This window comes from Zeus faber (genome assembly GCF_960531495.2).
Source record: "Zeus faber genome assembly, chromosome: 11".
Classification (NCBI taxonomy): Eukaryota; Metazoa; Chordata; class Actinopteri; order Zeiformes; family Zeidae; genus Zeus; species Zeus faber.
Window position 1 is genome coordinate 11533261 of NC_137205.1, and position 23160 is coordinate 11556420.

Consider the following 23160-nt stretch of genomic DNA (forward strand, 5'->3'; position numbering starts at 1 on the left):
GGGTTGGTCCGGATGGCACCCTTTACCATCTGCCTGATGGTAATGACTCTGTGGCAGTTCCGCCTACCACCACCCGAGTGGCGTTTTCAGGGCCCTCCGACACAGAGACACAGACGATGGAGTAGAAAAACACACCATTTTTATTGTAGCGAGTGGGCTAGGTGCAACAAGCTCAGAGCAGATGGACAACATGTCATGACAAGGGGTGTGTGTGTGTGAGTGTGTGTGTGTGTGGGGGGGGGGTAGGGGGGGTTACCTGTTGCTGATGCACACTGATTCTGGGCCTTATTACCTAGACCCAAGACAAGTGTGGCTGCTCAATCTACACCACCCCCACACCGCAGACTCGTATACGCTAAATAGGGGATGTGATACTGTACATCTCAAATAATTGCCTGCCCTTTCCTCACCACTTGGGACTCACAGGTCATCGTAATGCAATTCTGCTGTTGTCCAGCAATCTTACTAGACAAATTGACTATCTTATGCAGTTTGTTTTTATTATTCACTTATAATAAAAAATACCAGGCAATGGAACATAAAATTAGAATGCCTTCCACAAAGGAGCGATAGAAGGAGACCAATATATCTGTCTGACATAGTCCGGATCAAGATCTGCTGGTTAACAAATGTAGTGTGCGCTGGGCAGTGCGGGCAGTGGCGCCACATCCCTCAACGCACACTGCACCCGCCCCCCAGCGGAAATTAATTACAGCCCTTTTTTTTATTTGAAGTTACAGTCCATTTATGCTATTGCACACATGTACAAACTAGGGATGTTAAATTGTGTCGACTAAACAACAGACTCCCTCTGTGTTCTTCATGTCAACAGTAAAATCAAAAGCTTTTTTTTTAATAGCCTTTTAAAAAAAAAATTCAGCATACATCCTCTTTGTGCACGCCAGTGAATGAGCTGCGTGCACTGCTGCCCCATCTGTCACTCTCCATCACGGGGGGTGCGGGCCAGGACTGCACAGGGTGACTTCTGCTGGACTGTCCCTTGCCCCATCAATTCCGGCATTATCATGGCATGTGTGAAAAGGTGCAAGAAGGAATTTTTCCTGAATGTAGTTGCATGTGTGAATAGCGAAACTCACTAGTGGTGCCAGAAAGGCTATCCCTGTGATTTACAGGAATAACAGCAATGTCAGTGCTGAAAACAAAATACATATGATCAAATCGTGACCTTAAAAAAAAGGTTCTACAAACCTCCTCAGCTGTTAAGACCAAGGGCTGGCCAAATTCAAGTTGTTGCGTAATTAAGTTACATTCAGTTTTAAACATAGCATAGAATGTATTTAAGTCATTAGCGAAGGTCCGATCATCCCCATTGTTACTAACATGTCTTTTCTTCTCCTTCTCTATCATTGTGTACACCCCTTGCCATGCCTGCCTTAAAACATTTTCCCTCAATCTTTAATTTGTATTCATGCAATCATTGGTTATTTGCCTTATTTACCTTTGTAAAGCTTTCATTTGGGACACAACCCACTGTTCAAAAGCCTACCTTTTCTTTTTCAGTGCTTTATTAAGTAGCGGTGGTACAGAGGAATATAGTGGTGTTACAGAGGAAGTGAACTTGTGACAAAAAAATAAAAAATGCAAGTACTTTAACCTCTTCTTTACTGATCCAATCTCCGCCCCTATCCGCCTCAAGGCTTCACTCAACTGCGTCCGTAAAGCCCTGTTGTCCTGCCAGAGCTTCCACTCCCTCTACGTGCATCACCCTCCGCTCCTCCATTTTGTCTATCGCTACCAGGACCTGACCGAGGTGTTCGGCCCCCTCGTCCTGGAGCTGTGGCTGACCAATGCCGCTGCAGGGCGGATGCAGGTGAGGGTGGACCTGTATGCTGAGGTCGAGGCTAAGTTGTTCAAAATAGCTTTGAAGTCTATTACAAACGTGTTGTCTGGGGGGGGGGGGGGGGGGGCTACAGGAGGAGAAGAATCAGAGCCAGGCAGAGGAAACACAAAGACAGGATCCAGACCCAGAGACCATGGAGCTACTAACTCTGATAGCGAAGAACCCGGCCGTTGTAGTGACCCTGCTGGTAAGGTGGGGCTGGGTGCACCTCTAGTGGGGACAGAGATTTAAGAGCTCCACCATGGGAACACCACTATTGAAATTCCAGCTGCACAACACCGAAACTAGCAAATTATCTTGCGGGCTCCAAGGTTATCTCTTTGGAAAAACCCTTAATCAAAATCAGTTAAGGATCAAGTCATTGTTCCTCAATAATAATCTGTTTTTAGTCTGGGTGGAATACCCAGTGGGTTCATCTCATCAAGAAAGCTTCAGATAGTTTAAAATGCCAAATTAAAGTAACTTTCAAAACGAGTGCAAGAAGACTGCTACTACTACAGACTACTTTAATTACAAATTTCATCTGCCTGAAGTTGCATTCACATGGAACACGGGAGACAGCAAACCGGAAGTCATGTCAGTGGATGATGGCAGACCGGCAGAGAATACCGACAACGGTGCGCATAGTGGCGTACAGTAAGTACCAAGGGTGCAACTGGTGAAATTGTACCGGTGCCCAGTGGCCAGTAGGGCCCCATCCCATTGGCGTGCTAGCAATGGGGCACCCTCAAACGGCGCGCCAGCGATGGGGCGTCCGCGGACTGTGCTCGGCTGTCGTCCCCTTGCCCCATTCCTCCAAATAAAGAAACTTTTTTAGATGTAGGCTATTTTATTTTAATCTGTTCCTTATTGAACGAAACAAAAGAAGCACCGTATATTATAGTATTACATATTACAGTGCCGGGCTTGTGTGGGTGCGTCTGTGCGCGGGGAGGGGATGGTTCCAATAAGAAATATGCACCAGGGCTTATCAACATCATGTGCCGCCGCTGGGTACATGGCATTTGGCGTCAGTGTTAAAATACTTTAACTTCTGGTCGCTGTGGGTTGGGTTGCCTCCTGGTACGAGGGGGACGCTGGGGCACGGTCGAGTCTGGTTGATCTGGTTACGATTTGCCTATCTCTCTGCGATCTTGGCCGTCAGGCTCCTGACCTGGCGATTTTACATCTGTCCTGCAATTTTAGTAACACTTATATTAGCTAAGAACACACGCCCACAAATCTTATTCCAAACAGCACTCCACCAGACCAGGGTCTGCAGGGCAGGTGTGGGGCGAGTGATTCGAGTTCAACATTCTTGGCAGACTTGGCAGACGGATGACGTGGTCTCCCAGGTACTGCACACCACGCTCGCGCATCTGGATGGCCAGAAGGGGGCCTATGTGAGAATGCTGTTCATTGATTATAGTTCAGCTTTCAACACCATAGTCCCCACCAGACTGGCTGTCAAGCTGAAGGAGCTCGGACTGAATGCTCCGCTGTGTGCCTGGATCCTGGACTTCCTCACAGCCCGCCCCCAGGTAGTCAGGGTGGGGAAGCTCATGTCAAGCTCCCTCACCCTGAATACAGGATCCCCCCAGGGTTGCGTCCTCAGCCCCCTACTGTACTCCCTGTACACACATGACTGTGTGGCCAGGTCCAGCTCCAACACCATCATAAAGTTTGCTGACGACACCGTTGTCGTGGGCCTGATCACCGACTGCGACGAGAAGGCCTACCACGAGGAGGTAGCTGACCTGTCACTCTGGTGCCAGGACAACAGCCTCTACCTGAACGTCAGCAAAACTAAGGAGCTGATTGTGGACTTTAGGCAAGGATCACAATCGAGGACGCACGCGCCCTTGGTGATTATTGGGACTTCTGTCGACAGGGTGAGCAGCTTCAAATACCTGGGAGTCCACATCACAGAGGACTTAACATGGACTGTACATACAGACACTCTGGTGAGAAAGGCGAGGCAGCAGACCGGAGAAAGCGAGGAGCAGAGTCTGCGCATCTATCGGGGCTTCTATCGCCAGTGGAAACCAGGGGATCAGCCGTCGATCACTCAGTTAACAGATCATTGATCACTACCAGGAAACAGATCTCCTTAAATGCTGCGTAACAATATCCATAAATATATCCATAAAGCAAAATAATCCATTGTCCAACCTGCTTGGCGATGGATATGAGCCTTAATAGCCAGCTTGTGTAAAGTTAACCAACTGTGAATGACCATACGTTTTGGTGGTAATTTAACATTAATTTAAGTTTGCAATAAAATATTAATGGTAAGCTGCATTTTTATAGCTACATGCATTACTAAAATTTGAATAGATAATAACAGACACAAAATAATTTGTTAAATATATTTTATTCGAGTCTTTGTAAATCGCCATAGCAACATATCGGTATACACTGATATATCCCATGCGGTTCAGAAATTGCCGTCTACCGAGTTCCATGTGAATGCAGCATTACTTCCTAGTTTGAAGGGCTATGGCAACTATTTACTATCTCTACTTCAGTCAAAGGCAGAATGTGGCATAGTTACTTCAAAGTGTATTTTTATCTTTACCTTTATTTATCTGTGGACAGGAGCGTGTAAATGGCCTCTGTCTGTCTCTCTCTGTACACAGGGCATGGTGTGCAGCAGTGACCCCCCTCTGGCACAACGAGCCCTGGGGGTTCTGGAATTCTTCCTGCAGAGCAAGACGGGCGTTGGGGCCGACCTGTGTGCCCTGCTTAGACCAGCCCTCCTCCAAGCCTTGCAGAGGGTCGGCATGGAGAACAGCCAAGTAGCCGGACATGGACACACCCCACCCGGTGAGAAATCCATGCAAGCATCCAACTACACATTACATTTTGTAATAACTTGCCAAAATGTAATATTTTAATATTTGACCTATGTTTTGCTGCTTTTTCTAATGACCTGTTATGTAATACTGTGATTATTACGTATTGTGGGGTTATTATTTATGAACTTTGTATGATATATATAGTATATGTAATAATTAGCATGTAGTAACACACCAGTATTTTGTTTAATGTACCAATTTAACAATTAATTATTACATATTCATCAAAAAGTGTAACCCCCACAATACCATATAACCATAAGTTATAACAAAATCAAAGCAGGAACAAACCACATATGCAGTGTAGTAGAATTAAGTTGTTGAATAACGTGTTGCCTCCCAGCAGACAACAAAACAAATAGATTGCTATGTTTTGCACAAACCAGATGGTTTCTATTGATTACAAGGAAGAGTGTTTTTGTTTGTTTTGTAGAACACGAATTACAGCGCGATCCCTGATCAATTATCGCCCGAAGCAACACTCGCCTTAGTGCGGAACCAATCAGCGTTTATCAATTTTGATTCACTTGCCACGTTTTAATCTCATCTGCAAGGTGCCAACCAACACATGGTTCCGCTTCTAAAAACAATAAACACATGCACACCTGTCAGACAGATACAAAACACACACACACTCAAAGATCCACATGTGCACATACAGAAGTTACTACACTATTAACAGGATACATGTGGGAGGAACTCGTCAATCCATGTTGATTAAAGCAAGAAGTGCTATATTTTTTCAAATCTGTAAACTGTATGACATATCTACTGGTTTTAAAAAAACTGCATGAGAGTTCAGCTCTTGAGTTCCAGTTCCCTGAAATGTCCTTGCTCAAGCATTATGGAACCTTTGTTACTTAATCTCTCTTCTGCAAAAACCTGTCAGCTTTGTCCGGTGCCGAACTCAAGTTTAGCCGCAGTAATGCTCCCTAATACCTTAATATCGCACTGTTGCTTGGGGCTGCCGGATCCGAAACTCAGTGAGCTTTTAAACCCCCAGTTCACATAATTTTTCTAGTTAGGTTTAATTTATTGCAGCAATGATGAATGGAGAATATCACCATAAGTCACCATCATGAATCAAGGTTACTGCCAATTTGTTTGGCTTGACGCTTCATTATGTCTCATTACGGCCCAAGCTGATGTGGGTTGTGCTTGTTAATATAGATCAAGGTGAGCGTTGCTGCTCTCCCGGTGCTACTTAACACATACGAGAGGCCCTGTTTGGCTGTCTCCCTTCAGTCTCACTGCCCCAACTCCTCCAAAATCCATACAGCATATGAGGGCTTCTGATGAAACAGTCTCCAACACATACTGCAGTAATAAACATCTGGGTTTACACACACACACACACACACACACACACACACACACATAAAGATGTGTAACATGCTGTTCACCTACACGGACACATATATAAACAGTCACTCACAAACTCGTCAACAGGTTGCCTCCTAATCTAATAAAAAGCCTCCTATTCACTGCACTCAAACGTCATAAAAGCAACACAATTAAGCCCCGGTTTTGTAAACAGCAAGCAGCAGCACCTACAGTAGACTACTTCAAGTCAGCCTCCCATCCAGTGATCTTGACTGGAAGTGTGCTTCCCATGAAATGTCACAGTGAAAGTCCTGTTTTTTGTTTTTTTGTTGTTTTCCATAAAATGTTCCCACTGCCACGCTTGTTTGTGGAAGTTTTGAATATCTAGACATTGCCAAAAAGGTCAGAGGTCGTCAGATCTCTGTACTGTTCACACTACACAACTTTCGGACTTGGTGATCAGGAATCTTGCAATGTTGTAGTTTGCACACTACACGATAGGTAGGGGGTCACGCATTACAAGATCTTTCACTATGAGGAATCCCTGACGAGTCTATTGGGTCTCCAAACTAAGTTTTGTCACAAAAACACACAAGAATTGACACCGGAAATTAAAGGTACCATACCGGGGACAGGATTATTAATTTTTTTAAATTAAATTCTTGATCACAGTATGAAACTCAATAAAAGCCAAATTTAAATAAGAGGTGTCTGTGTGTGTGTGTGTGTGTGTGTGTGTGTGTGTGTGTGTGTGTGTGTGTGTGTGTGTGTGTGTGTGTGTGTGTGTGTGTGTGTGTGTGTGTATGTATATATATATATATATATATATATATATATATATATATATATAAAATTAAGAGAAGAAAATTAGAATAGATATGTTGTGTGTTTCTGGCTGCTGCGTGCACTCCCGTCTCTCCTTATCGACCCCCCCACCGTCACCCTGTGTCTGCTCTCATTGGCTCTAGCTCGTTGTGTCACTCCTGACATGACCAGATATTAAACATGCTTGATGTCTCACCAGCGACTGCGAGCGTTCGGCAGTCAGATCGCATTATGAGCAGTTCACACCACACACTCGTCGCTCACAGGAAGACACTATGTTTTTCCTCCAATCTGGGGATTTGCTCGCTGATTTCCAAAAGCCTTTCGGCGAGTGGAAAATCAGGCCAGAATCACGTAGTCTGAACTTTGCATAACCGACTGAGGTCTGTTGATCAGGAAGTCCATGGTCTAGTTAAGACTAACATAAGAATAATAAAACCATAGCACTTTGTTGGGAGCCGCCAGAGCCGATGCGTCCTGCGCACCGCCATTTTAAAGGCAGCCCTACCAAGCAAAAAAGTGCATGCAAGGGAAATTCCATGTGTATTATATTAAGACGCTATGGAGTTGACATTTTTCAGTATTGGCTGGGGATCAACTGTTAGTTTCTCCACTTATTCCAAGCATTCTTTATTTTGCTTTTGACCCTATAAATGGTCTACTTTTTGCATAATATTAAAGCCTACTGTGGCATTACCTGAAACCATTTGCCAGGAATGGAAAGTTTGAAACAAACACTACTTCTGACTTCATCCTCGATGTGGATTTATCAAAGAACACAATAAGTTGTTGTGATTCAGTAAGTTGGATTTATTGCTCTGCCTGCTTGTGTTACTTCAGACGAGAACGTAAACAGCAGTCAAACTGATCAGCTGCTCTCCCGAGAGCAAGTAGGGCGAACACACACACACACACACACACACACACACACACACACACACACACACACACACATAAAAGATGCTCTCCCTCCCTCTCCTCCTTGTCGCCTGTCAGCTCAGATTCAGAAATATGATCAAGCCAATAAAGCCACACAGTACTATAAAGATGTTGCTTGTAAAGAAAATCTAAATAGCAAGAAAATAGCAATGCTTAAAAATATATTGGGTTTTTTTTGGGGGGGGGGGGGTTTAATGCTGCTTTTGCTTTTCTAAAGAAGCCCTCCTTGTTGAGATAAATTTGCTTCAGATTATATTTTTCATGAAACCATCAATTTATGGAATTTCATCTTCTCCTTTGAGGTGGGAGGTCATATAGTTTGGTTCACACTTCATTTGAAGTAAAAGGCCCACGTGTTGTAAAAGTAAGGATGGGGACTTAAGTAGTTTTGAATTGATTGCTCAATTAGTTCAAATTGGCAATGTAATTTGTATGTATCCTCAATCAAATAATTTTGTCCTCAACAATGAACGCACATGTAGCACAATCAGTTGCCTTGGAAATGGGAGTAGTTGTCAAGCTGTCTTGTAAACTATGTCAAATTATGTGGGGTCTTTTCGGCATTGTGGCGCCAACGTGGTATTAGTTTCACTCATAACTGCTTACAGAATGGCTTACTGGCCAAAACGGGAACATAAAAAGGCAGAGCATTAATATGAGTCTGGTTTGTGCTCAGTCACGGTCTGGTCTGCAGGCTTCCAGCGTCCCCACTTCAAGACAAAACGCATGAGAACGGGCTGGAAAACTCTTCCAGCTGGGTCCGACCAATCAGCGCTAATGGGGTTGATTCGGCGGACCCGGTACATCTGTGCCACAGCGGGAAGAAACCAGCACCTTCACCTGCAGTCCGCGGCTTAACCACGCCCCATCGTCTGCCACACAGACTATTACATCAATTTCAACCCCCATGAAACTTCTCATCCCTAACCTCTTACAAGTACACGCAAATATCTCTCATACAAGGGTTAGCAAACTGTTAATAGAATGAATATTTACAATATACTGCTAACCCACTACCTCATGCAGCTCAGCTCTGTTCGATCCAGTATCGACTTTTGAGAAGTGTTGAGAAAAACAAAAACAAAGCATGGCACCAGCAGCACTAACGGTTGGAAGTCAAACGTACAAACAAAACTGCACACAAAAAAGTCTGAAATCACTTCTCCGTCCTCTCAATGATCGTATCCGCCGACTTAAAATACATGTGATTATATATGTCAGTCTGCATGACCAGGTAAATAAGCCCAGCTGAAGAGCGAAACACCAGTGTGAGGGGGGTTCGGGAGCTGTGGCAGCGGTTAGCCTCTGCCTGCTTATGCAAACGCCTGAATCCCACCAGGATTCCCAGGCTGCTTAGTGTAGCACGAGTTCCAGTACAGAAGGCTGTAATTTGCTTTAATATATACTTTATATTATCCTCTAATGTGGCACGCACGCCTCAGGGGTGGGAGGTATCTTAATGTTATGCCCTAGAGCGGTGGATTGCTGTTCTGCATGATCTCCCTGACTTCCTTTTCCTGTTAGAGCGTTCCCCTTCTTCTCTCTTCACTGCCCCCTCCCACTTTCTCCCTATCTCTATCATTTTCTTGCGCTTTTACTTGGTTCTAGCCCCAGAAAATCTCAAACTCTGTAATCTCTAAAGTTTATTGTTGACTTTTAGGAATATTTAATTTTTTTTCCTTTTTTTCCTCCCTTTGACGGGCAATAAATCTGGTTGTTGGATCTTTCCACAGTGATGTCCTTTCTGTCCATCTCTGGTGTGGGCGCAGCCGCGCTGTCGTGAGATACGGTTATTGGTTGTGAGGCCACCAGAATTGCTGTTTGAGCAGTGTCAGTTTGAACAATGTCCTCTGTTTGGGCGCGGCTGAGAGCTGCTCAGGGGACGGAGGATCTCAGACTGAATAATGATGTGAAAAGAAATGCTAATTCAGTAATTCAGCGTCGGGCCCCGATAGCTTACTAGCTCGGTCCCTCCTTTTTCTCTTTCTCATTCACTTTCTCTCTCTGTCACATACATTCAAATCCACACTCTACATACGCATTCCATTTGCACTCAGACTTATCATTCCTTCATTATCAATCTATCTATCTATCTATCTATCTATCTATCTATCTATCTATCTATCTATCTATCTGTAACTTGCATCCTTTTTTTTCCTAAAGTTCCCTAAACTCCATTCTCTCTCTCTCTCTCTGCCTAGCAGTGGACTCCCTCCCTCTGGTGCTAAGGCTGCTGTGTGCGATGCAGGCCAGAGATCTGCCCTCATCCTCTGACAGCGAGACGGATGGGACCCACTTCAAGCTGCTCTATCACGGTGAGGTCAAGGCAAGGTCACGCCAATCACACACTCACTGCCAACCCGATACGGACCTACGGCTTCATATTCTCATCATAGACACATTCAGGCCTGCACCCTAAAGACGCATAAAGGCTATTAAACAAACCTATGAGGTGCTCTGCACAGATGCACAGGGCTTGCATAAGTCTCTTCAAGACACATACACACAATAGGACATTGCACACACATACTAACGTTCAGCAATGCCTGAAACACTGTTAAAATCGCATAATCTGTCTTCATGTCCGTGGTGTGCTGAACATTTAATCTTCTGCCCACACAGCCCTCCCCCACTAACCCTTCATTCAGTATAATCTGATTGACTTCTTCTCTCCGTCTCGTCAGCGAAGCCGCTCAGCTACGGCAATGATTTCTGGGTGAAAGCACTATTTAGAATAAATCAATGGGACATGGGTGGCAAAAAGCAGCTCTAAGTGATTTGTGATTACAATCCTTATCGTCTCGCCTAACGCCGCTCCACTTCTATATCTACACAACTCCCCACCCCCAAACCTCTCAAGATATATTGTCTTGTGTTTGGCTCCATATCACCGGCGTTGGAGCCTTGGAGTAGTCATATTTGCTATCCTATGTCCTTGACATTTTCATTAGCACAGCAGATTTTTTTTAACGCAGCCGTTAAGGCGCAACACAGGCGAGGCGAGTGACGGGCTGCAGTGGCCGAAGTTCAGTCCATCGGGTCCTGTCGATCTGTTCGGCCCTTCATGACAAATGGAATGAGTGTCAGCAGTAGTTGGGAGCACTGAGGATAAATATATCCCAGATAGCAGACGTAAGACAAGACTGTGTGGTAATTGTTTTTTGTGTGTGTGTGTGTGTGTGTGTGTGTGTGTGTGTGTGTGTGTGTGTCAGTGAGTAACTTGGCAGGGAGGTTGAAGCCCACCGACGCAGAGAGCCTGCTGCCCGCACTCAGCTTCCTCTACTGCAGCCTAAATCTGTCCCCTGTACATCTCTCTGACAGAGGTGAGACTGTATTTCTGTTTTCCTCTCTCTTTTCCATTCTTTTCTAGTTTCTATCAACTTATAGTAAATAAATGACTGGACAGCATTGTATCAGGGGCACAAAAGCTTTGTCATGCCGGTGGTACCCTGCAAAGCCAAATTTGGATAAAACTTGTACCTTTTTTGTACCAGTGAGGTACTAAATTGTGTAAATCACAATATCTCCTGTTAAATTGTTATTCTATTGAAGTTCATTATCATCACTGAAACATTAGGTAGTATAAAAATGATATCAAAACACAAGAAGGGTCATTTTATTCCGCATTGGCACCTGTGAGTGTGTGCACACACACACACGCGCGCGCACACGCATGGAGTGGTGACAACCACACACACACACACACACACACACACATGCAGGGGAGTGGTGGCTGGAGAAAGTCAGCCTCTGTGTTTCTCCCATCCCAGCCGTGCTTCCTCCAGGGTGCAGCCAGGGGCAGAGTGGCGCCCGGGGACCAATTCCAAGTGTAGATCCATGTCTTGGTCAGAGACAGGACAGGAAAGTGTTCTGAATGTTTTCAATTGTGGTCCTTTTTTATATTGGAGAAGACCCACGTGAGCACGGGGGGAACATGATATTTCCACACAGAAAGCCTCCTAATCGGGAGATAACCCACTTGAGAACGGTGCTAACGGTTCCCCCTAGGTGGGAATAGAACCCAGGACCTTTTTGCGGTGAGGCAGCAACAACAACACTGCTACACCATGCAACAGTAGTTTTCAAATACAGCTCCCAAAAAAAATCAGCCCTTAGAACTTAATTTATACGTAATTGTTTATCACAATATGACAATGTTTACTTCCATACAATACTTTATAAAGACAATAAACTAATAATCAAATGATCGCGCAATACTACAGCACACCCAGAATCAAATGCAAACACATACATAGTAACGCATACAATGTGACTGTGCACAGAGATTCACCTGCTCAGGTGCACACACACACACCGGGTCATGTTGTCAACAAGCTGACCCACTCCATTTCTTATTCTATCTGCACAAAATGGATAAAAAAAAAAGTGAAAAGAATTTAAATCTCCCAGATAGGAGTGAAGATAAGAAATGAACGCCTCGCGGGCTTATCAGAGGTCTCGCCTCGAGAGATTACGGATGAAAATGAAAACATCAAAGCATTCGAGAAATCATTTTGGAATCTCAAGAAGGGAAAAGAAAACAAAAGGGAGCAAGTCAGTGGCTGTAAAATGGAAACAACAAAAAACACAGGTAAAAGAAACTAACATGTCTCTCATTTATAATCTATCCACCAAACGTGTGTGTTTAGAGCGTGTTCCTGAGGCATGCAGTGTGTCCAACTGTTAATTGTAATTCAGAAAAACACACAGATGGTTATCTGGAGAGCCTGTCCTGAGCGTCCTCGGAGGGAGATGTCGAATGTCTGTCCTCATGCCGTCGTCTTTAGCCTTTCTCAGTCAAAGTAGGCTCTGCTTGGCTCGTTTTCCTTCAAGTGTACCGCATGCCATGGAAAATAGGTCTTGTCTTGCACATTTTTACATTTTTGCACCTATTTTATGTAGCGCCACCAGCATCAATGCTCCACATGTCTTGTTGTTGAATTTCTCCATGTACCGTCTCCTTTTTCTTCTGCGCGCCATTGCCTGAAGGCAAAATGACTATTCTTAATGATCTATTAAATAATCCCTAAGTAACAGCGTTGTATATGTATTGGGCATTTTATCTATAAAATGGGTTCGGTAAGCCTGGTGTATGCTCATCTGCAAGAGGTAGGAGTCCGTGTCTGCAAACGCTCTGCTAGCACTTAACTCAGAAGACTCATCTATTACTGTTGTGATAAACCCAGGTTGGGGATCACGCCAACCTGAACTAAATTTTCGTGATTTGCACATGGTCATATTAAACGCATTATATTATGCCCTATGTTTGTGTTTTACGTTGCTATTCTTCATTGTGTCATGCGTGTACCGCTGTTTTTATTTATCGTTTATCGTTGTTGCCTTTTCCTAACTGGACCGCACGACAAATTTCCCACCTGCCGCGATAAAGATAACTGCTTGATGACATTGTCCCCAGCTGTCGCCATGCTGCTTTCCAACAGCAGTCTGATGGAGCAGCTTCAGACGGCCCTCTCCTCCGCCCTCTCCTCCCCGGCCCTGCTGTGCTGCTCCCGTCTGCTCCTGTCCTCCCTCATTACCTTGCAACGCCTCCTCTCAGCGCAGGTACAGGCACATCCTTCAGATGCTCGGCTTTTCCCCCCTTATCACAGCTTTGTAAGGACAGAGTGGCTCGCCGTCAAGGGCGAAGCCGAGAGAGCGTACAGCGCTGCACGGTCCGCCACACGGATCCCAAAGTGTGACGCTGAAACGCATAAGAGCCAATTGAATTTCCCTCTGATACAAATTAAGTATTTTTTGTGCGGCTCTCTCTCTCCCTCTCTCGCTCTGTTGTGAACAGAATTGTGACTTTCAATGAGTGTCCCTTATCTTGTGATTCCCCCTCCCAACCTCTCCTTTTATTATTCAAGGTCCATAAGAGAATCAGTTGGAGGCTGGATAGTGCCATGCAGTGCCTGGTCTTTCACAAAAGGAACACAGACACTCTCTCCCTGGGTAACACGCTCCCAACTTTTTATTTTGAAGCCTTTTTTTTCTCTCTTTCAAAGCGTCTCTCTGCCTCTGTAAAGATCCCGCAGATAGGATACAGTGTGGCGCTTAATAATAAATTAGAATAGCGTAAGATGAGACAAGACAGGAAGTAGGAACTGAGTGCAGAACAAAGGAGCGACAGAGAAAAGCAAGGGAGCAGCAGTCTCTCACCACGGGTTGATTAGGCACACGCGCTCGTTCATCGGGCTTACAACTACAATAAAGAGTATGAAAATGCCGCTGAAGCTTCCACCATGTGATTCTGTTTTTCAGCAGTTTTTTACACAATGTTTGTTTCTTTTCTTTTTTTTTCTTCAGAAGCACAAATTGAATTAAATTCCATCAAAGTGTTTATATGTCGTCATGCCGGTCCAAATCAGATCCCCGCATCCCCTTTAGCTACTCTATCGACCTTGTGTTCCGCCCTAATTCCCTGTCCGCTGCATTTACTCACACGCAGCTCGGCAGAAGTGTTAAGCTCAAGAGACACAGCCCAGGAATCGTTCTCTGCTGGACCCGGGTGTTCCGAGCGTCGGTGCGCAATTATAGCAGATCTTTGTCCACTCGCAGCCTCCCAGGACTAACTAATACGACTCTCTCTCTCAATTTGGCTTGGATCTGGGATCGCTTGGCATCCCCTTGTACAATTATGGTGTCTCTGAGCAGACAGCTTGAGCTAACGGTCTCCTGGGCCGGAGGAACGCTGCTCTGCCTTGAAACACGCACACACACACACACACACACACACAGTCTATGGTCCATGGTCCCAGGGCTGTGGACATTTCACGCACTTTAATTTTATTAAGTGGCCCTCATCCCGCATGCCACTCAGAGAGAGGGGGGGGGGGACACTGAGCATCCCTGTGGCTCCTGTGTCTGCCAGCAGGAGGATAAGTGGGCTGTCATGGCCACAGTGATCTATGGGCTCTTCTCCCCTCTGCTGCCTGCATATATCATTCTTTCTACTGCTTCATCTCACTCCAACTACTCTTTCTCACTCTCGCTCTCTTTTTTTTCAATTATTTTCTCATTCTTCTATTTTTTTCCCATTTGTCTCCTCTCTATGTTTCACCCCCTTAGTATGGTCTCTTTTATCTCTCCCCTCTTCCCTCTTTTCACCTTGTTAAAAACCCACACAAAATTATACATATCTTTCTTCTATCATTCTTTTCAGAAAAGCTCTAATACCTTGACGTACATGACATAAATGCTGTCCAAATGCCAGTTGGCCTCTCCACCTCGTCCCCACCGTGTTACAGCAGCGACTTCCCCTCTGAGCTTTTCTCTCTCCCTCCCTTTATCTCCTGTCTGTTACTATCCCCAGTCCCTCCATCCTTTGATCAGGTGCACTTGTCTTGCTGACCTACGTTTAACCCCCCCCCCCCCCCCAATTCCCAGAGGTCTTCCCTATATCCTGTCGATTTAACACAAGCACACTTTCTCCAACCACATTTTCCTCTGAGTCTCGAATCACTGCTTGATTTCTTGAGTCAAGCTACCTCTCCCTGTCCTGTTCCACCTACACATCTGTATTCTTTGTTGGCGCTAATTCCCTTTGCTCCCGTCAGTAGTATTTCTCATTCTTGCTGTCTTTTCTCTTTGCTCAAATAATTTTCAAATAATAGCCCTTCTCCTTTTCCTCCCCTTCCTCTTCGCCTCATCTTGTACAAATTTCCTCTCCTCTCTCTTATGGTCTCTCGCTCTCCAGCTAGCTCCCTAAGGCTACTCCAGGCCCTCCTGGATGTGGATCTGGTTTCACCACTGGTGTGTGTGAGCACCGGTCCGGGGCTGATTGGGTCTGGGTCCCTGGGGGCCTCGGACGGCACCCTGCACCCTCTAGGGTCCCATGGCGCACGCTGCCTTGCAAATGCTCTCTGCGGACTCTTGCTACAGGTGGGGGACTTGCTGGAAAATGTGTGTGTGTGTGTGTGTGTGTGTGTGTGTGTGTGTGTGTGTGTGTGTGTGTGTGTGTGAGAAAAGGAGTGTGTGTTGAGAAGAAAGCCATTTACCAGAGACGTAGCAGAGAGCAGGCTTGCAGTTTCTGGCCATTAGTCTGGCAGATATGCAGTTTAAAGTGTAAATATTGGAACAGGTAGGCCATTTAGTAACGTACTGCCTTGGTTTTAGATCAGAATAACAAGGAGAACAATGCAGCCGGTGCAGGGCTCCAGACTAACATTTTTTACTAGTAGCACTATGGTTGCCAAACCTTGGTTCGATATTCAAATGCTACTTGAATTGTAAAAAAACATTTATGTTCAAATCTGAAAATTAACATTAAAAAAAATATACACTACTCACAAAAAGTTAGGGATATAAGGCTTTCGGGTGAAATTTATGGAAAATGTAAAAAGTTCATGCTATTATATTATGCTGCTGATATTATATCATGAAAGTAGGGCATTTAAGTAGAAGCGTGCAATGGGGATTTCCTCATCTCAAACAATTTATTGAAACAAAAGCCAACAACAGTGGTGGGTTTACCACAACAAAAAATGTCAATGTCTCAATAACTTGTCATGTGCCTTTGAGCATCAATTACAGCTTGACAACAACGTCTCATACTGTTCACAAGTCGACTTATTGTCTGCTGAGGCCTGGCCCCCCACTCTTCTTGAAGGGCGGCCCTCAGGTCATTGAGGTTCTGGGGTACAGAGTGACGAGCCTCTATACGGTGACTCAGCTGATCCATAGGTTTTCTATGGGATTCAGGTCTGGAGAAAGTGCAGGCCACTCCATTTGAGGTACCCCAGTCTCCAGCAGCCGTTCCCTAATGATGCCACCTCGATGAGCTGGAGCATTGTCGTCCATGAAGATGAAATTAGGCCTGTGTTGTTCATGCAGGGGCACAATGACTGGATTAATCATGTTATTCAGGTAGTATGGGCTTGTCACTGTACCATTCACAAAGTGTAGGGCAGTTCTGTCTTGACTAGAAACACCTGATCACACTGTAACACCCCCACCACCACCAAAGGCTTGTCTGGTGACAACAGTGGCTGATGCATAGCGCTCTCCTTGACGTCTCCAACATCGTTGGCGGCCATCATTTCTGCTCAACGTGAATTGACTTTCATCAGAGAACAGCACTGAGGCCACTGGTCCCTCGTCCAGTGTCAATGCTCCCTGGCCCGTGCAAGACGATGATGCCTCTGCCTGGTGGTGTGGTCAGGTACCCTTGCAGGTTGTCTAGCACGTAGACCACACTGATGTAAACAGTTTTGAATGGTCTGACGTGACACTTGGGTGCCTCTCACCTCCCTTAAATGTGCCTGGAGTTGAGTGGCATTCATCCTCCTGTTCCGCAGGGCACTGTTCACAATGAAGCGCTCATCAGTGTGGGATGTGGCCAAAGGACGTCCACTTCTATGCCTTTCTGTGACTCTTCCAGTCTCTCTGTATCTCTGTTGGAACCTGCTGATGACACTCTGTGACACTCTAAGCTCAGTGGCCACTTCCCTCTGAGAACATCCTGTTTGAACCCTCGCAACGACGAGGTACTGTTGATCAATTGTTAGGTGTCGTCTTGGTCTCATGATGTCAAAATGTGAACAGCATGATGAAGAGGACTGTTTAAATACCAATTCTAATTGAACCAGGAAATGTATTGATCGATTCATGGATCAAACACCTGTTGTGAATTTTGCCGTTCAGCTCCTTGTGAGAGAACAGCAAGTTGTGCAAAAAGTACTGAAACATTGAACAGTTGGACATGTGCATTCAAAAGTTGAGAGAAGGTGAAATCAAGTTCGCCTGTAAAGGTTATAGTGCATTTTAGGTTCATCCTGAAATTTCACCCTAAAGCCGAATATCCCTAACTTTTTATGAGTAGTGTATATGCAGTGTTTCAGCAGCAATTAGTTATTTTTTATAAAAAAGTTGCGCGCATACCTCAACATACTCACCTCTTTGTGAGCGCAAGTAAATAAGCTTTGTCCGTGCGCTCTATTTTTATCCGCCAGATGAGCAGGTGCAGGGACAGCTTTATGCTCATTAAATAAAAAAGGTTAAAAAAACAAACAAACAGACGCAGCATTCTGGAAGAGGCTCAGGCCGACTACAGATGTTCCGGGCTCTGCCTGCAGCACAGTACACCGTAGCCCGGGACGGACCACCTGGGGACAGTGCGGAGGTTCGGTTAAAACTAAAGGACCAAATCATGTAATTAGCCTGAAGAAAGGAGCCATCCAACCCCCCAGCATGGGTCTCTGCTACCCAGAGGGGGAGGAAAAGGAGGGGGCTGGGGTCTGCGATTGGACGATTGAAATTTTGCACGATCGCCCAAGCCTAATGCTCAACAACGCCCCCCCCCCCCCCCCCCCCTAGTGTTTCACATGATATACGATGATGAGCACTGTCTCCAAAAATGGTCGCAAAATGCGATTAAATGGTCGCAATCTAGAGCCCTGCTGTGTGCTGTTGATCATAGGGAGGGGAAAAACTGAACACCCAACTTTGCAGATCTGTCCAGATGGTACCAGCCACGTTGCAATTCTGCAGCCTCTGCATCGAAATTGAAATTGAAAATAAATATTCGTTAGCAGGCTTGTCGGGTGAAAATTTTATTTGGCCCTTATTTACACCGAGGTAACATTGCATCCGTGCAACTTTCTGTTGCTGCTTAGCAACTGGCACATACCTCTCTGTCTCTTCTGGAGCAGCGGTTCCCAACCTTATGTTCACTCCTCTTATGTGAGCGCCAAGGATCACGGGGGGCATGGGGGGTGTAGGTTGTTCTGAGGTTGTCATAGGAAAAATCGTAACCATGAGCATAATCTGAACAACATAGTTACTGGATTATTTCTGAAAAGGTGCCCTTACTGGGGGAAGCTTTTTGAATACACATATTGACCATTTATACATCCGGCATTTATATTAGTTGATCATGACTGATGGAAGAAGTATTCATATCTTATATGCTATAATATAGCATATTACATACATATATACATACATATATACATGGTATGTATATCAGTAACAAAAGTAAGAGTACTTGCGTAACATCATGACATTGATTACTTATTTCAGTGTGATAACGCTGAAGTTAAAAGTGCCAATATAATATACCCAGTCTGCAGTATAGACTTTTTTTTTCTTTTTCGGAGGATTCTAATCCAATCTGTTCCTTCCCAGTTTCCTCAAGTGTCAGTCTCCTCTGTATTATACTCTGTAATCAGAAATAATTACTGCTCTCAGAGAGAAAATATCACAGTATGACATGTAAATGGAGATTCCAAATATTTAGCACAGATATCACAAAAATGTCTCAGCCTTTGATGTATGCTTAATCAAAAACAAGCTGGAGTCTCAGGGGCGAATTCACAAAGAATGGATTGTGGCCGCAAGTAGCAGCATGGATTCATTCACAAAACATATTGCGCTAATGATATGCCAGTGCAAACACGCTTATAACGTTTTGTTGTTGAGTGCAATTAGGCCCTTGTTTTGTCTAATTGCTGATGCGTGGATTCAAACATGCTATACTTTTAGATTAAGTTTCACTGAGTATTTTTATGTTTATGTGCAGCGACTTTTAAACATTTAAACAGTATGAGTAAATCTATAAGAATTAGTTTATTTCTTAATTTATTATATGAAATGTGTGTATATACTGTATAAATGATAGATCAGTACAACATAGAAATTAAACAGGCCAGACAGTCCTTCTTTTCAAAAATCATTCATGAAAATATCAACAATAGTAAAGTGCTCTTCTCCACTGTTGATCGACTTATTAATCCACCATCTACAACCCCATCAGAGATGCTCTCCACTGAAAAATATGAAGCAGCTTCATTTATCAATAACAGAAGTATAGCTATCAGACAGAATATTAGTGCCTCAGCATCCGGAAATGAACCTACCCTCCAGTTCTCCAGTGATATGACTGCTGCCATGTCTCACTTCATCCCTTTAGACATTAAAAAACTGGAAATATTGTTGGTCAGTTCAGGTCCTCCACCTGCTGCTTGGACCCTCTCCCTACCACATCTTTCAAAACTGTTCCTAACTGCCTAGCACATGAGGTATTAGAAATTTTAAATGGCTCAATCAGGTATATTTCCTGCAGCGTTTAAAACAGCTGTCATTAAACCACCCCTGAAGAAGAGCAACCTTGATGCAACAGTTATTGCCAACTATAGGCCCATTGCCAACCTGCCATTCCTCAGCAAAAAACTGTTTACCTTCAGCTTAACAACTATCTAACCTCAAACAGCCTTTTAGACACCTATCCATCTGGTTTTTGACCTCACCATAGCACAGAAACAGCAAAGTTGCGAATGAATGAATCTGCATATAAACGCTGATTCAAAAAAATTATCTGTTCTTCTACTCCTGGATCTCAGTGCTGCCTTCGACACTGTTGACCATCAGATTTTATTAGCCAGATTACAAAAATAGGTTCTAAACTAGTTCAGAACCTTCCTACAGGACTGGCAGTTCTTTGTGTCCATTGGAGATTTTGTCTCGAACAAAATGGATGTTTTATGTTGAGTGCCCCAAGGTTCGATTCTTGGACCATTATTGTTTAACCTCTATAAATAAGAAAACTCTATATAAGCTCCCACTTGCACATATTAAACAGAAATTAAATTAAAATAAAATTAATTACCATAGTTATGCAGATGATTCACAGCTGTACATATCCCTATCTCCTGATGACCTACGCCCCATTCACTCCCTCACCCAGTGTATTAATGATATACACTGCATTCCAAATTATTATGCAAATTGGATTTAAGTGTCATAAACATTTAATTTTTTGTTTCTCAATTAAACTCATGAATGGTATTGTGTCTCAGGGCTCTTTGGATCACTGAAATCAATCTCAGAGTGAGTCCAATTAAATGAAAACTACTTAAGAAGGACGTTCCACATTATTAAGCAGGCCACAGGTTTCAAGCAATATGGGAAAGAAAAAGGATCTCTCTGCTGCCGAAAAGCGTCAAATAGTGCAATGCCTTGGACAAGGTATGAAAACATTAGATATTTCACAAAAACTTGTGAGAGAGATTTGTGGCTGATTCAGAGCAGACGGGTTTGTGCAGATAAAGGCATAATGAGGAAGGTTTCTGCCAGAAAAATTAATCGGATTAAGAGAGCAGCTGCTAAAATGCCATTACAAAGCAGCAAACGGGTATTTGAAGCTGCTGGTGCCTCTGGAGTCCCACAAACCTCAAGGTGTAGGATCCTCCAGAGGCTTGCAGTTCTGCATAAACCTACTATTGGGCCACCCCTAACCAATGCTCACAAGCAGAAACGGTTGAAGTGGGCCCAGAAATACATGAAGACTATTTTTCAAACAGTCTTGTTTACTGATGAGTGCCGTGCAACCCTGGATGGTGCAGATGGATGGAGTAGTGGATGGTTGGTGGATGGCCACCATGTCCCAACAAGGCTGCAACATCAGCAAGGAGGTGGCGGAGTCATGTTTTTGGCCCAAATCATGGGGAGAGAGCTGGTAGGCCCCTTTAGGGTCCCTGAAGGTGTGAAAATGACCTCAGCAAAGTATATAGAGTTTCTGACTGAGCACTTTCTTCCATGGTTCAAAAAGATGAACCGTGCCTTCTGTAGAAAAATCATCTTCATGCCTGACAATGCACCATCTCATGCTGCAAAGAATACCTCTGTCATTGGCTGCTATGGGCATAAAAGGAGAGAAACTCATGGTGTGGCCTCCATCCTCCCCTGACCTCAACACTATTGAGAACCTTTGGAGCATCCTCAAGCAAAGGATCTATGAGGGTGGAGGCAGTTTCCATCAAAACAGCAGCTCTAGGAGGCTATTCTGACATCCTGCAAAGAAATTCAAGCAGAAACTCTCCAAAAACTCGCAAGTTCAATGGAGGCAAGAATTGTGAAGGTGACATCAATGAAGGCTCCTATGTTAACATGGAACTTGGCCTGTTAAGATGTTTTTGATTGAAATAGCTTTTGATTTCAGTAAATATGACCTCCTAGTGCTGCAAATTCAACAAATGACCATTTTCAGTTCGTAACAACCTATAAAATCTTTTGAAACTCTGTTGTGCATAATAATTTGGAACAGTGCATTTTGAGTTTTTTATCTTTGGAAAAAAATACTGTTATTATTGGGAGGTTTGTTCAATAACATTCGAATTATACCCTAACGGTTGATGACTTGAAAATTATACTGACTGTCATTTGCATCGACTATTTAGGAAAATCAGATAAAAATATAATTTGCATAATAATTTGGAACGCGGTATAAATTTATGGATGTCACAGAACTTTTTACAACTGAACAAAGCTAAAACAGAAATACTTATACTCCCATGACGCGCTGCCTCGCAAATACTCTCTGCGGACTCTTGCTACAGGTGGGGGACTTGCTGGGAAGTGTGTGTGTGTGTGTGTGTGTGTGTGTGTGTGTGTGTGTGTGTGTGTGTGTGTGTGTGTGTGTGTGTGTGTGTGTGTGTGTGTGCGTGTGTGCGTGCGTGCGTGCGTGTGTGCGTGTGTGTGCGCGCGCGTGCGCGCGCTCTGTATGCTGTGAGATCTGTTTATTCTTTACTGACTGTTCTTATGATTGCACAGACATTTTATATATTTTCTTTGATAGTATTTTCTCTGTAAAGCGCATTGTGTTGCCCTGGTATGAAATGCACTTTATAAAAAAAGTTTGTCTTGACTTGACTTGACACCTTATGAATGTACTTCAATAGCACCAGCTCTCTGAAGACGATAACGCAGCGGAGCCATTTTTTATTTTTTGTCTCTGCGCAGTTACCCCCAGCTCTCTGGAGAAGCAAATAATTTCACTCTGTGTGTGACTATAAGCACCGGTGATTGTGAATCAGAAGCGATTTGCAAAAAAAGGGGGCCAATTTTGCATCAAATGTATGAATAATACCTCATTTAAATACATGCAAATAGCACCGATGCACCAAGACACTATTTGCGTGGCAGCACAGTTAGCCGTGCATTTCACTGTTTGAGGGTGCTTTGTGCGTAAGACGGTTGCTTTTTGTGTTATTTGCACCAGTTTATCAGCTGCTAAAGCCACGCAATCCTTTTGTGAATTCGCCCCTCAGTCTAAAGAGACTTTAAGAGGTGGCTTTATGGTTCTTTCTACTTGATGACCTCTCTGCAATCCAATAAGTGCAGCAGTGGCACAGTTGATACTGTAGCGATACAACATAAAAAGTAATGACATCCTAGAATACATTATTAAACTACGAAATACATTAGCCAATTCATTTGCTGTCATTGGCTAACGGCCAATCAATATAGGCATCAAATATTAACTTTTTTTCCCCACATAAGATGCTCTATATCTGGAATTGAGTGGTGAGTTGAGTGTTTTCTTCGTTTATTACAGTGAAAGACAACCTAGCAACGCCACCTCAGCACAGTTTATTTGTC

At 44.1% G+C, this 23160-nt stretch overlaps 1 protein-coding gene across 1 annotated transcript in view; it reads left to right on the plus strand.

Annotated features, from left to right (window-relative positions):
- Positions 1-23160, plus strand: part of mei1 (meiotic double-stranded break formation protein 1) — a gene marked incomplete at both ends in the record, with an annotated part of 73179 nt that overhangs the window by 40946 nt on the left and 9073 nt on the right. The window contains 7 exons of the mRNA XM_080009587.1: positions 1658-1831; positions 4480-4666; positions 9987-10100; positions 10998-11108; positions 13202-13347; positions 13653-13737; positions 15482-15666. Coding sequence (XP_079865713.1) covers positions 1658-1831; positions 4480-4666; positions 9987-10100; positions 10998-11108; positions 13202-13347; positions 13653-13737; positions 15482-15666 — 1002 coding nt within the window. The remainder of the gene's footprint in view (positions 1-1657; positions 1832-4479; positions 4667-9986; positions 10101-10997; positions 11109-13201; positions 13348-13652; positions 13738-15481; positions 15667-23160) is intronic.